The following is a 15,960-nucleotide window of genomic DNA, read 5'->3' on the forward strand; positions in this document are numbered from 1 at the left end:
TCTGGCCCCCAAATTTTACTCACAACAGAAACTGAATGAAAGAATGTGGATCTGCACACACAATTTACCTCGATTGGAACAAAACCATTTTGAACACACACTCACTATCGTCAGTCTGTCTGGGTCAACAGCACCCCTTTTTGTGGAAGAATGCACATTTACAATGTGGCACTACCTGCACCTCTCCATTCAGCGCTCTTGCACCCACGCAAACCCAGGGCAGTGAGCTAGCACATATATCATGTAATTTGCAAACACAATTTAGTGAAACAATACAGAAAAGCAGATTTTTTGAATCAAGCTTTTGGCAACTATGATTTGAGACTATTCAAGTAATTTCATGGTTTCGAGCTCACGAATCAGAGTTTATCCCAAATATCTGAAACCTATCACAAGTTGACTCTTCCAATCACCTCGTTTTGCTAGTCACTTAGGTCAAAACAAACCAGTGCTTCTTTATTTGTTCACGGTGGGGCAAACAGCTGTGTTCATTGATTCAGGTTCCTAAATCATTTCTCCTCAATTCTTTTTCACTTTTGTTGACACAAGTGAGATTGTGGAATTTGAAGGCTGTCTCTATGCACAAGGTAATAACAAGCAGTGTTCTGTATTATCTTTAGGACATTATCCACAACTTTAGTTATTTATTTAACTTGATTTAGTCAGGCAGCTAGTTTACCTTGAGCTAACCATTGCTGCCAAGTTCTACCGTAAAAAAGTAAATCACTTAAATTCAGTTAGTTACCTTTTTTTGGATGGGGAGGAGAGATGCATCTTAAAATGACACTTTGCCTGAAGCCCATCATTTCTTTTCCTAGCATCTGAGTATCAAGTCTTTTCATTCTTTTTGCTACGATCCTAATTAGATATACCACCCACTGCTCCTTAATTATACAATGAGGACAAGAGAAACTAGACAAAGTATTCCAAACCAAAGCCAAGGGATTCATAACAATGATTCTAATTGTATATTACATTGATTTCCAACAGAAGAATTACATATTTCAAAGACAATCTAGAACAAGCTTATTAACATTGTGATGTCCAGCTCAGTGAGGAACTATTTGGATTGGAAAATATAGCTTCAATATCTCAAAACGTACTAAGGTCACCTTGCAAACAGCACACTATATCATGCTCCATGGATAAATGGTAAACATGATTATACAAAGGGTGCAAAAAAATGTATACACATTTTAAGAAAGGAAAAAACCGTATTAAAATGGTAATGATATATACTGATAACAAAAGATGAATACAAGTCATGTGTACACCCCTGATATTTGAGACTGCAAAAGCCATGAGAGAAAGAGAGAGAGAATAAAATGAAGAGAAAATTTTACGAATGTAACTGTCACAGCCATGGTTATACAATCATGAAGTTGAAAAGAGTGTAATGAAATGACTGCTGGACTTGGTTTAGGTCCAAGACATAGTGAGCAGTCTCACAAATAGTATTTTACATGCATTTGCTCCAATGATAGGTAAAACATTACCCGAAGAAGTACGAGGAAAACAAGTTCACTTAAGGGCAAATATACTTAAAAAGTTTTAACCAGAAAGAATTCCTACTACTAGAAAAAAGAATAATACATTTCACGATGGGCTAATTCATGTTCATACAACCAGCAATGATTGCACCTACCTCATTTAAATCCTGCCGAGTATCAAAAGCATCCTTTGGCAATATGGCAGCCCTCTGGTCTAGTCTATAAAATACAAAGAAAAATGATTTCAATTTAAAAGAAGCCTTTCAACAAAGTACATCTGAAGTGGGCAGCTACAGATCTGCTGTACCCCTGTTAAACACCCTCAGTGGTAGCCAGCCCACTGGCCGTAGAATAAAACCCAGCTCCTTATAATGGTCTGCAACATATTACAGTGTTTGAATTCTGCCAGCCTTCCTGGTCCCACCTCCTATTACTTTCACCCTTGTCGCCTACACGGCAGCCCTTCTGGCTTCTGTCTGTTTCCTCAACACATAGGGCTGGTTCCCCATTCACACCTTCACACTTGCTGTCCCAGATAGCTCTTCCCCCAGATTTCCCTAGAGCTGCCTCTCCTCAGCATGTAAGCCAGTTCAGCTCCTCCCAATGAGGCCTTCCTGCCTTTCCTAACTGGAAGTAGCTCTCCCCTTCCCTCTCTCTCACACGGTCCTTAGATTTTCTTCTTAGTGCGTATCACTATCTGAAGTTATATTACTTATTCACATTTCCACATTAAAATGTAAGCTCCAAGAAAACAGTGATTATTATATCCATTTCTACATTACTAAATCCTCAGTAAAAATCAGCAATTTTTTTCTTTCATTCAAAAAAAAAATGTTCTGAATGAATGAATGTGATCTGATACAGTTGTTACAAAATAACACCATTTGTACACTGAAGACAGCTTTTGGAAATTTCATTCTATCTCTTAAATAACACAATAAATGTCATAGCAATTGCTGGGTAACATGGTAAAGCTGGCTTTTGCTACTATCAAGGTCCCAATAGAAGGAAAAAGAACTTAAAGCACACAAATCTGCTCCAAATCTTTTTTTTTTTTTTTTTTTTTAGTATAGTTTAAAAACCAAACACAATAACAAAATTCTACTACTGGCAGATATTTAGCTCCAAATCATGACTTGTCAAATGCTATGGTCCAATGGCATGTATTACATAACATTCAAGTTTTTCTGCAGCATTTTGCAGGCTATTATATAATAAACATGTTAAATTATAGTTATTGTCCTTATAAAAAAGGCCTGCTATCTTAATGAATAAGAGATTTAGTCAGTGTTAAGTCATTTATAAAAAGACTTATTTTGGGACATAAGTATTTACAGTTATCTGCCTCAATTTGAGTTTTGAAGAAAGCATACATGTCCTTTGAATAGTCAACAAGATTAATGATTTCTAAAAGTCAAAATGCACATTTAGAAATGCTACAAGCCTCATTTCTTCAAAATATTCTCAAGAACGCATGGTTCTTTCAGTCCACAGGCATTGCTTGCTGTGCAGACAATTTATTTCTGATGAGAAAAGTAAGGAGCTGGTAAAACAAAATTATGAAGGTCACACTGATACCTTCCATCTCTGCCCAACCCAGCATGTCCTTCCAGGATGTGAGAGAAGGTTCAGTGTCCCAAGCATGAGCTCAGGGAGGGATCAGTCAAGCGAGATGAGAAAGGAAGTGAGGATGTAGACCTCTGGCCGACCCACCTTATGCCCACCAAGTCCCGGAGCCACAAACACAGTGGTTCCAGGGTTGCAGAAAATACGGAGTTGCTCTTTCCCGCAAGATGGGGAAACCCTCTTGAGGGTAAAGATCAATCCATCTTATCCAGTAATATCAAAAAATCTGAATGGCTCATCATTTCTTTGTAACTGACAGCGGTTCTCAAATTGTGTTTTTATAGTTATGGTAGCACCAGAAAAAATGGAAGAGTGGCATTTAATGGAGGGAATATTTACCAGTGTTCAACCATAATTTTCTCTAGGGCTTTGGTGTCAGAAGATGGTAAAACAAATACACAGTAGCAAATGTTAATGGAAGAAAGCAGATATAGGCTTGGTTTAAAAATACAGTATATGTTATTGAGATGCACAAAACAGCATATAAGTAATATATTCACATGATCTTCCAGGAAAATTACTTATAATCTCCAGATATACTTCCAAATCAAGTTTGAGAACAGTGGTCTAAGCATCAAAGGTACTTTAATACTCATCTGAATATCTCCTATGTGCCTGGTACAGTATTGGGGAGATAATAATTAATAAGCAGCATCTGTGCCTTTAGGAAGCTTACAATCAAGTGAAATCTTAAGCAGAGAATAAAACCAAGGAACATGCAGCCTTGATGCCATTTCAGTAAGTCAAGCATCATCACACAGCAGTGGATATTAGAATGGTGGAGAGGAACTGGAGAGGTAGAGATGGATCAGAGAGACATTTTCAAGGATAAAAACAATCAAGAGATCTTGGCTATGGATTCAAAGTATGGAATAATCAAAATGATTCCAAAGTTGTGATCTTGCATGACAAGAAAAATGACAGTTTGTTTTTCTAATGGAGATAGAAAAATATGTACTTTTGGTGAGGAGACTGAGGGAATGGGCATAAAGAGAGGTAATTCATGCATTTAGATTTAGATATTTGAAGCTTGAGGCAAGGCTGAAACAGGGAAGTGAAACTACCTGAGCAGGGCTCACCCCAGAACAGGGCACTCACTCTACAGTGTGTGCATCAGAGCGAGAGTGGTGACCATAACACTGATGCCCGTGGTCACAGGTTTTGCATCGGTTGTTTTCCTCATTGCGTAGCCAGAGCCTAGCATGGTACCTGCCACATGGTACACACTCAGTACATGTCTTTCGGATGGATGGATAAATGAGGAGACAGAAGGAACCAGAACTAAGAATGACTTCCTGACCTACCACTTACTAGGGATGTGTACCCATGGGCAAGATATTAACCGCTCCACAGTTCAGTTGTCTGATCTCTAAAAATATAGATAATAATAGCTACCTCATAGGCTATTCATGATGTGAAGGACAGTTCATGAATAATGCTTATTACGACCGTTAGCTACATTAAAAATAACACATGGATTCTATAATCACATAAAAATATCATAATAGAATTATATAATAAAGATAATTAATTGCATATACATTAATAATACCATGTTTCCCCGAAAATAAGACCTAGCTGGACAATCAGCTCTAATGCGTCTTTTGAAGCAAAAATGAATATAAGACCCGGTCTTTTATATTATATTATATTATATTATATTATATTATATTATATTATATTATATTATGTTATATTAAGACCCAGTCTTATATTATAGTAAAATAAGACCAGTCTTATATTAATTTTGGCTCCAAAAGACACATTAGAGCTGATTGTCTGCCTTGGTCTTATTTTTGGGGAAACAAGGTAAGAATTGAAGCCTTCTGAATAAATAAGCTGAAGGTGATAAATAAGTTGGGACATCCTTAACTCGGGGCCACTAAGCAGGTCTCCAAAAGTGGCCCTGTTAGGGTGCAGAAGAAAGAAAATGGACACACAACTAAGGAGGTAAAAAGCCAAACAGAATAGCACTCCAAATGCCAAAGAGAAAGCAGTTAATAGAAAGAAGAGTCAAGAAGAACCTAACAATTCACCAGCCCTTGCCATGCCAGGCTGGGATTGTGAGGCATTTTACTTATACTATTGCATTTCATCCTCATGGCACCTATATGACATTCGCCTTATTATACCCATTTGACCTAATAATACCCATGTGACCTAATAAGAGACAGTTAGGGCAATTAAATAACTTCATTCATTAAACAAATTTTAAGCCCCAACTCTGTTCCAGGTACTATTATAGGTGTTGGGAATAAAACAAAGTCTCTGCCCTCATGGAACTTGTATTCTTGCAGAAGGAGAGCGAACCTAAGGAAATAAACCAGTGACCTACAGCGCACCAGATGCTAAGTAATGCGTAGAAAAAAAAAGAAAGCCAAGAGAACAGGACGTGCAGCAGGAGTGCCCAAGCTCACTCATACTGCTACAAAATTTCAGTCATCTGGAGATAATGAGAATGAAAGCATAGAAATAAGAGGTTACTGGATTGAAAAACAATAAAGGTCATGGCAGAAGAGGAAACAGAAACAAAAGCTTCTCTCTAGAGAAGTTTAACAATGAAAAGAGAACTGAAACGTAACTAGGTGTCTCAAATGCCCTTCTTCCTAAAATCTTTAAAGACACTGCTTGAACCATTTACAGTCCTGGCTGAAAGGTGGCCTAAGCACAAAAACCGGGTCACATTGAAACAGTCCCTCCAATTCTCTTGCCTCCCTTCACCCAAAACAACAAAATAGACCAAGCACATGTCTATCAAATGCATGCTTCTAGAGAGGGCAATGATGAGTAGGCAGTCAGAGCGCTCTGCCAACTTCATGCAAGCCTGCCCCCACCCCAGGCCCAAGCAATAGGAAATGCACCCTGAATTCCTCAGAGCCTGATTGTGGCCCTCAGTACTGATCAGAGTGCAATGCTTTCAAACACCACCACAATCACCACCATGACCACCACCACCATTGTCATCACCACCAGCATTACCACCACCATTCTTACTACTGTCATCATTATTATCACCCCCATTATCACCACCACCACCACTCATCCAACCCTCCATCCTCACCCCTATCACCACCATACCACCCCCCCATTGCCACCACCACATCACCACCCCATTTCCACCATGTCACTGCCACTGCTGCCACCACCACTGCCACCACCATGATATAATTCAAAATGAAATCACTTCTCAACAGAGAAACACAAAACTTATTTGTTTGCTGATATTAAAAGAGCTTTTTCCTGGATTCTGTAACTGCAAAATTATGGATAGCTGATTGAAGTGCAGCTTTTCTAAAAATTGTGGTGTTCCCACATTGTTGGAACCCTAATGCATGTGCTGAGCCAGCATGTAGGGTCATCCTGCAGTGGCTTTCCCCCGGGAGGTGGACTGGAATTCAAAATCGCACAATGAACAAAGTGTTAAAATGTTTTTCTTGGCCTAAGAATAATGTGAAACCAGAGATGTGACAATTTCTGAAGAAGCAGTATTTTAGCGTAGGCTTTTTGATTTATACCACCATTTCAACTATCCATAATTGAATTAGCAGATGACATTATTCCCTATCTCAGTGAAAAGCTTCCCCATCTGCCTGACTGCTATGGAAGACATCTGAGAGTTGGTTATCTGACATTTCCTCACCCTCAAACCCAACAGCCAATTTATTACTAAGTCCTTCAATTTCTTATCCCAAATAACTTTTAAATTTGTCTTCTCCCTTCCAGCTCCGCCACTACCACCTTAGGCCAAGTCGCCACAATCTGTCTTCTGGACTATCTCCCTACTTCTCTTCTACGCTCTCGAAACCATTTCCACACAACCTTGTCACTACCTTTCTGCACACTGAATTTATAATAAAGACCCAAATTCTTAACATTGCCTATGACATCCTGAAGGATTTAGCATCTGTCCACATCTTCAACCTCCGTTCATACCACTTTCCCTCTCTGTGCATCCACTACACGCATTCTTTTAGTTACTTGGATGTACCATGGCCCTTTCCACCTCAGGCCTTTGCATATGCTGTTTCTGTGTCCATTATGTTCTACTCTCTCCACTGTCTCATCTCATCCATCCTTTAGATATCATGTATGAGACCAACAAGGTTTCCCTTTTATGTCTTACTGTATATGTCGTCTCCATCAGCTGTGTAACATGTCTCAGTCCCTAACCATGTATTCATATAATTATTTGATTTGCCTCTTTCTCATGATGGTAAGCTCCGTGGGACAGAGACCAATCAGTCTTGCTTAACATTTTATTCTAAGGCTAGTCCTAGCATCTGGCACATAGTAGACACTCACATGTGCTAATTCTGGTATATGCCTGAGTGTGTGCAATGATTATGATAAAACTCATGCTTCCTCCTCCAACTGTAGCGTGCCAGCAAGATGGGCAGAATGGATGACTCTCATTGCCACAAGCAGATACATTTCTTCCCTGAGGAGACCTGCTAAAAATTAGCAAGTGTCTTTCTAACTAAAATCTGGGCAGAGAGAGTAAAAGGAGAGCATTCAATACACTTTCCAGAGGGCTTCATATATAGAGTCAGAACCTTAAAGCCAAGCATTGCATACCATGGATCACAACTAAGAGTTCCAGAAATTCTACTGCATTAGATGGAGCCTGTGTATTGGAAAGCAACATGGAATGCACTATGTATACCCGGATGGCTGTCAGCTGGCTGTACGACTGTTGTTTCCTGAAAGTCTTTTGAAAACAAAAGGTATATCCCAAGAGGACAACCCTCTGAGCAAAACATTCTCTATGAACAAACAACAGCTCTATAGGCAGACCCTGACAAGATGTCAATAAATTCCAGTAATATTATTAGCAACAATAACAACCCTCAACACCAGTAAACATAAAGTTCCTTTCTCTAGGGAGTCTAAGCTCTATTAAAGACATCCTCTTACTGGGTTTTCCCAAATGTCTATGCTAAAGGACCAAGGTTAAATATTGGGCAGCCAACTTCAAAGATAAAGAAACGGAGGCACAGAGTTTAAAACGACTCCCAAAGAGACTACTGACAGAAAACAGAACTAGAATTCAAGAGATGTTCATGAACTGACTTTCCAATCCAATGTACCTACTGTACAGGTCAGTAGACTCCCAGAGGGGTGAAGGATGTCATGGCTAGAATGAGAACACCGAACACCTCCCAGGAGCTAGAGCACGAGCCCCACCTCACTTCCCACCTTATACTTCTCTGAAGATTGCAATTAACCAGTATTATTAAAGAGCTGCACACTGACTGAATCAGAATTTCCCAAGGAGAGGACTGGTAATGTATATGTAACAAGCACTCCAGGGGATTCCTAATTGGGAAACATTATCCTAAAGGTCCAGGCCCAACCACCTAGGACGACACCAGTGGCTAAAGGGCACAGGTGAGGGACTTGTGCGAGTACAGGAGTGACCTGGCCTGGCCTCGCAGGGGATGCATTTCAGAAGAGGGAAGGGCTGTAACCCTGGAGACTCTATGAGAAAGTCCAAACACAAGGCAGTCCAGCTGCGCTGGAGTAGATACCGCTCCTCATCTTGGTGGGCTATACCAGAGCCCAGAAACAGCCAGAACCATGTCGTGCCAGAGAATGGGTGAGCACTGAGTCGGGTCCCCAAGGCTAGCATCAGGACTGGCATAGGAAAGGACTACTCACATGTATGGCTCAAAACACCCTGTGAACCAGAAACGAAGAGTTTGGGAAGGGATATTGAGGACAGGGGATTTAATGGGAGGTGAGGTCCTAATAATACCTTTTTTATTAATAATAATGGCAGCACCTGGTTTGCTGAGCAGGATACAAAGCACTTTGCTTGCATCATCTCATTTACTGCATTCACTTAATAAATTATTATTAGACACCGACTGCTGTGCCAGGCAGTGCTCAGCCAGGAGGCAGAGTGGTTGTCGCAGATGCGTCAGCTCTGTGGACAGTTCTGCCCACTTGCATTATCCCTCCTGAAGCACCTGCCAAGACTCTTCACTCTTCTGCCTCAAGGTTTTTGCCAGGCAGAGCTCTCTCCCTCAGCCCGGAAGTATGGGGGAGTAACCTCCCCAGAAGGTGACGGAGAGGGCATTTTTGTGGATAAACACTGCAGCACCCAATTTTCAGAGGGATACATCTGAGAACATCCTATATAGTTGCTCAGAGAGGTCCCCGGGGACTAATTGCAGTCACCAAGAGAGTTCAATGACACACCTGCTGTCAGCTTTTCCTCCTTCTCTATTTCCTGCTTCCCAGGGTCACCTCCCTAGTTAAGGCCTCCTTTGAGGCTCGGCTTTCTGAAGGAACCTAACGTAAGAAAGTGAGCAATGTAACAAAGTAGATGTGTCTCTCTGGAGCTTACAGCCCAGGACAGAGTAAAAATAATACACATACAAAGATTTAGTTCAGGGATAGATGGAGTGAAGGATACAGGGGATCACAGGTAATGGTGGACGGGGGCGGGGGGAGGGTAGGAGATTGGCTAATTTGAATGACAAGTGACCATTTGATGAATATTAAATACTTATTGCACTGGGCACTGTGATATTACATCTGATACCCAGCCTTCCAACACTTTAACCTTTAAAGCATGAATCAGGATGGCTCTAGAAACAAGGAAAATTAGAAAAAAAAGCACAGAGGACTGGAGTAGACATTAATATTAAACAAGCCTCAACGCTGTGTGTCTTAGTAAAGGTTTTCTTTCTCTCCCAAAAGGAAAAAGTCACGAAGTCTTCTATCCTCATCTCTCCTATTCCTGCCATCTTCGTTGCCACCATCACCTGCATAGATGAAGCATCAGCCTCCAAGATGTCTTCCTATTTCCCCACAACACACACTACCTAGAGTGGTCTTTTAAAGATGTAAAGTCTGAGCGTGTCATTCGCCTGTTTATAACCTCCAATGGCTTCTCTCTGTACTTGGGACACAATCCGAAATCCACACCCCGGCTCCCAGGCCCTGAGCAATCTGGCCACTGCCAACCTCCCTGACATTACCTGACACATTCCCTCTGCAATTCACTGTACTCCAGCTTTACAGACCACTGCCTATGTCTTGAGAAAGCCAGCACCTCTGTACTTGCTGTTCCTGGAGTACATATGCTAGTTAAGAGTCTCATTTCATCTTGAAGCAAACAACAAATGCTATACATGCCTTCAACACAAAGACTGAGATAGTCTTGGCGCAAGATGAATAAAACCTGGGTCAGTGTTGGTCTGAAGGGCAAGGATGAATTAATGATCAGAGGTTAAATCAGAGGGGCCTGGCCCCCTCCCATGCTTTTGTCTCACTCACATTTGACCAGGCACCCAGACACTTTCTTCCCTTCACACTGGTTCTTAATTCTCTTCTCCCATCAGTTTCAACTTGTTCCCATGCCTCCAAGTCACTCCAACACTGTACTGATTTCCTCCGCTCAGCACATTTTATCCCTGATCTACTTCTGACAACACCCTCCCTGTCCCGAGGGGAACTAGCCCTCCACATGCACATCCCAAGGGCTCCATTATGTGTGTTTGGATTCATCCAATACGTTGGGAGTGGTCAGAATTATTTGTTTATGTAGGTGTTAAATTTAAGGCATCGTATAAGAAGCCTTTGAAAGTTGACCTTGTTTCTACTTCCACCCCTGCTCAACCTTTCTCCTCTTGGACCCCGACCTCTTTTGAGTGGGCCCTGCTATTTCCTTTATCCCTGGCACCTGCAGGGTCATAGGGTCCATCTTGGTAAGAAGAACTCTGTGCTATTGGATCCCTGAGAGCCTTGTTCTGCTCAAAGGGCATGAGAAGAAACTTTGTTTCTTCAGCCTTTATCCCCGGAATAAAACACTCAAAGGAAGAGGTGCTTAGGACACAACTGCTGGTTTTAAGCATCACCTGGCCTGTAAAAGTCACCTTTCCTATTTCCTATCTTATCCCCGCTAATCCCAACTATAAAAGCCACAGGTGCCATTGAAAATGTCTCTTAATTTTCCTCCAGTTCACAAAAATTAAAAATAAATCCATTCTCTCCAAACACTCTCCTAATATTCCCGTCTACCTCAAACTGAGATAAGACAGTTCAAAATAAAAAAAATAATAATAATAAAAATAAAAAAACAGAGAAAATGAAATTTCTTTCTTAATATGATTGCAGAGATTTTAACAAATGTATTATGGTTCCATATCCTGAGCAGTGTGTACTATCTTTTTTCATTTATACACAATTTTCTCATTTAAAAACTTAATAAGGGCTCAATGGGGGAAATTTTGGAAAACAAAAACACAAAGAACATTTTTAAATCACCCACAATCATCCCACCTGAAAGTAATCACCAATAAAATATTGACTTTCGTCCTCCAGTGTATACTTCTGTACATAATTATACAGTAAGCAAAAATAGAACCACACTGTAATAGCGTTATGTATTTGCTTTTTTGCACATATAAATAAATCATAAACAGTTGCCCATGTTAATAAAGACTCTCATAAAACACAGTTTTAAATATCAATCATGCAGATTGGTATTTGTCCAGGGCATGGCGGTACATCCCTAGAGAGCATTTAGGAAATTTGGGGCCCTTTGTGACTGGGTCAGAGGCTGGGGGTGCCTGCTGGCATTTGGCAGGCTAGAAGCAAAGCTGCCGGAGGCCCTGAGATGTATGGGGCAGTCTCACGCAACAAAGAATTGCTTCACACCTCACATGACTTCCAAATGTCCTCTGGGAATGTTAGAGCCAGAGGCACTCTGCCCTCAGCATAATCTGAACCAGAAAACTATGAGGGCTAGTGGATGAATCAGAAATATCTAGAATATACAAGTAGGAAGGAGGGGACTGGATTGAATTGTTCAAAAGTTCCACCCAGAACCACTATCCTATGATTTCATCACATACAGAAACCCAGCCACATGACTTTCCAACTGGCTCTCAAAGTTATCAATTATCCATTGTATCTTTATCTTCTTCTGTGATCAAATAACTGGGAAATTTATATCTTAAAGATTTCAGTTAACCATTTCAAATCCGATGCCTAGACAGCTTTTACCCTTAAGTACAAACCAAGGAAACTATAATGGATATACATAAAAATATCTTTAAATGATTCGTAGAACATACAATGTCTACAAATATAAATCCTAGCAGTAACCAAAACTGCCAATAATTTGGAATTAGTTAAATAAATGATGGTCTACCCACAGAATGGAATATTTCGCAGCCATTCATATTTTAGAATATTTCCTAATATGGAAAAATACATTAAGTAGGACAAAAAAGTTACACAGAAATGTGTCTCTAAGATTTCATATATATATGTATATATGTATATACATATATGTATATATATATATATATATATATGTATATATATATATGTATATATATATATATATATATATACACATACACATATATATATATATATATATCATCATACAATGACTATATATGAAAAAAATCCAAAAAAATGTTTTTATCTAGCATTGGTTAAGGGTAAAAGAAAAAATATAGAGGGGGGTGGGTGAGAGCTATGTATGTCACTATATATGCCGTGTGTGTAGTATTTAACATAAGTCCTGAAAAGGGATAACCTCTTGACGAACGCTATGGCAGAAGCACTGGAGTAGCCATCACCTCATTGGGAAGGTGAAGAGTAAGCTGAAGAATAGCCTCATTCCTGTGGCCTCACTAAACAGGTAACCAGCTCATCAAAGTTCCACATTAGATTTAAGTTTACACACATTCTGTCCCCTATAATCACTATTGACATTTCCCTCTTAAGTCTATTCCAAGTTAGGTCAGGAAGCTTGCCAAGACATTGAGATGTGAAATACAAAGCTTTTTGTTCGATCTTCTCGAAATATTATTTCTAACACCGGGCTATCATCACACCAAAATTCATAAATAGGTTTCTTATAGAAAATTATATGTTAGACTAGTTATTATGGAACATCAAATTTGTTCACCTTAGCCATAAATGAGCTCACCAGCCTTGTGAAAATTAATCCACTCCTCTATTATACAGCTTATGTGTAAAGATTGTATAGTCAGAATGCATTCTGATCTAGCTTTATACTCTGGGGCCTGCTTGAAATAAACTGTGCTTCTAACAGATTCAAACCCTAATGCATCCGGAAGCCCTTTCAGACACAATTCTTTTTCATGCCTACGTGAAAACAACAACAACATAAAAATGTACACTTCATTGGTAACAAGGGTTACATCTGGGTGGTAAGATTACAAGACATTTTTATTCCCTGGGAGTTTTCTGTATTTTCCAATATAACCATGTTTCACTTACTTTCTTATTTTTCAAATAAGAGAATATCTGAGTTTCCCTTTTATCTTTATGCCCAATCATTGTCCAATGAAAGTGCTAACAATTTATCAAGTGACCAAGTGTGGCGGGAGGGTTCATTCCCAGAATATTCAAGTGTGGGCTCTTTGTAAAACAGCAGTTCAAAGATTTGTGGGATTTTTTTTGTTTTCTAAAAACAAAACAACAAGCAAGGAGGGGGCAATCATTTTTATCTGTGACTACAAGAGCTTGTATTAAGCTGAAGTCTTTCCGTGTCTAATCCTTTAAACATCTAGAGAGTTGAGCATTTTCAGTGTAAGACTCAGAAAGGGCTGTAGAAATCATCTGACCCAAGCTCTTGTTAGAGGAGGGGACTTAGGGATTTGAGTCAAGTGACCAAGGTCACCTGATAGACATGAGAATTTGAATGTGCTTTCCATTTCAAAAACCAGATTGTTTCTGCGCCCGTGGAGGTGGAGACAGGATGGGGGGATGAAGGACAGCCCTCACTATATGGCTCCCTTCCTATGCAGTATAAGCAAAGTAAGCTATTCCAGAACGTACTCATTACCCAGCTGTATACCAGAGAATCTCAAAACATTGTCAAGACAAGCTATTTGTTTTCATCCCCTGCTCTCTCCTTCCCCCCTTGAAAAAAAGGCAAGAACAGAAACCTTAAGAGCACACTAATGAGAAAGAAGAACATGCTGGCAGCGTGCAGAACTCTGGTACAGTTCAGAAGGCAGACCTTGTCTTTCATATTAAATACCTCTGGGTGCTCACTCTTACTCATTTTTTCTCTTTTCAGCAGAACTCATTAAGACTGCTTACTTCTACGAACAATATTTAAATAAGAAAACAATTAGCTATTAAAATACACACAAGGTCTCTATCTCAAAAACCAAAGATAAAAGGATTTATCCCCCATGGGAAAGTGGCTGCCAGCAACACTTCCTCTTTCCATAGAGTAACAATGCTTTTTCTTTCACGTGGAATGTCACAAAAATAGTCAAAGCCATCAAAGGCCATTATCCTTACTAATACCCCAATCTTCAACCCCCTTGAACTGGGGACCCCTAGATGAAGAGGCTCATGAACTCCAATTCACGAATGTAACCACTGACTTAATTAGTAGTAACAAAACGCTACTGAAGAGCTCCTGTTTATACAGGCAAGATCTCAATGACATTAAAGATTTAATGCTGCTATAAATTTTAATATTTTAAACACAAGTGAGTTAATAACTCTCAAAAGTGAACTTATTTAGCTGGGAAAGAAGTCCCCAACTTCATTAGTATTCTCTTACATTCATAAATTCCCCTTTGTCATATCTGAGGGTTTCATAAAACACTGGCTTTAGCTATAAAAATCAATCAAACTGATACATATTCATCAAGTGACTGCTCTAAACAGATTGATGGTGTTTGTCTTGGTTCTATTACAAGGGGAGTGAGGGCTCAAGCAAATCACAGCCTCACTGAGTGTTAAACCAGAAAATGAGAAGGTTGAGTTAAATGAGTATTGAGGTTTCATTCTTGCTCTAACTAAATGCAGTTCTATAATTTTACATGTTTTGAAACGCTCCAGGTACTGAGAAGCATGCCAGAGCAGTGTAATATGCAACCCTTCCACTCAGATGTACTGATAATAATCCAAGTTAAAATGTAAACACACCATCTTGGAAAAGAAGGCATTAAGACCTTATCAGGCATCACCTTATTAGGGCTTAGCTCCAGGCAGCTAGAGCCCCCAGGATGAGCAGTTGCTGGGAAGAAAAGGATTGAAGCAGGTTTTATTAATCAAATACCTGTAAGACAAATACCTGTAAGACAAATACCAGACAAAGAGTACAAACCACTGGGGAGATCTCGGTGGAAATTGCGACAAAATGGAGAGCTGCTCCTCAGCTCCAGCTAATTGTTTCCTTGTGAGAATGAAGGCTCTGGGTTACCCCATCTTCAGATTTCACAAAAGATTGCCAAAAATCTGTAAAACCTTCTGATTTTAAAATTTTGAATCAGAATATCCTAAAGCCAAATATATTTCTACCCTAGATACACCCAGATGTGAGATCTCTGAGGTGGGCACTGTATCTGTGTCATATTGTACCTCACTTTGTCATATTCTTTAGCAAAAAAATATAATGTAGGGGTGAGGGGGGCATGGTAAATAGGAGGAGGGATGCAAAGAAAGAAGATGGAGGGGGCTACATTGATATTTGAAGTTGGCTCTGTTGAGGGAATTCAGAAGAGCCAGCAACCTTGGAGGTAGTAAGAAGTTCGGACAGTGGTTCCAAACCTTTTTTGGAGTCATGAGTATCATATGAGATTCTGATAAATGCGTTAGAGGTTTACCCTGGAAAAATAAACATATATGTAATAGGCAGAATAAACATATGTAATAAGCAGAATGCCAAAGATATCCATGTCCTTCTCCCCTGCCCCCTTCACATGTTATCTTACATGACCAAAGGAGTTCTGCAGATGTGATTAAGGACCTTGAGATAGGGAGATCATCGTGGGTTATCTGAGTAGGCCCAATGGAGTCACATGAATCCTTAAAATCAGAAAATCTTTCC

The 15,960-nt window shown here is 39.8% G+C and overlaps 1 protein-coding gene across 6 annotated transcripts in view; it reads right to left on the reverse strand.

Annotated features, from left to right (window-relative positions):
• FAM13C (family with sequence similarity 13 member C) overlaps positions 1-15,960 on the reverse strand; it is a 110,204-nt gene that overhangs the window by 48,689 nt on the left and 45,555 nt on the right. For all 6 annotated transcript variants that reach the window (XM_088791993.1, XM_088791991.1, XM_074339443.2 and 3 more), the window contains one exon: positions 1,646-1,709. In XM_088791993.1, the coding sequence (XP_088648119.1) occupies positions 1,646-1,709 (64 nt within the window). The remainder of the gene's footprint in view (positions 1-1,645; positions 1,710-15,960) is intronic.

Source organism: Rhinolophus sinicus, chromosome 15, assembly GCF_057876585.1.
Source record: "Rhinolophus sinicus isolate RSI-liver-muscle chromosome 15, RSI-T2T, whole genome shotgun sequence".
Classification (NCBI taxonomy): domain Eukaryota; kingdom Metazoa; phylum Chordata; class Mammalia; order Chiroptera; family Rhinolophidae; genus Rhinolophus; species Rhinolophus sinicus.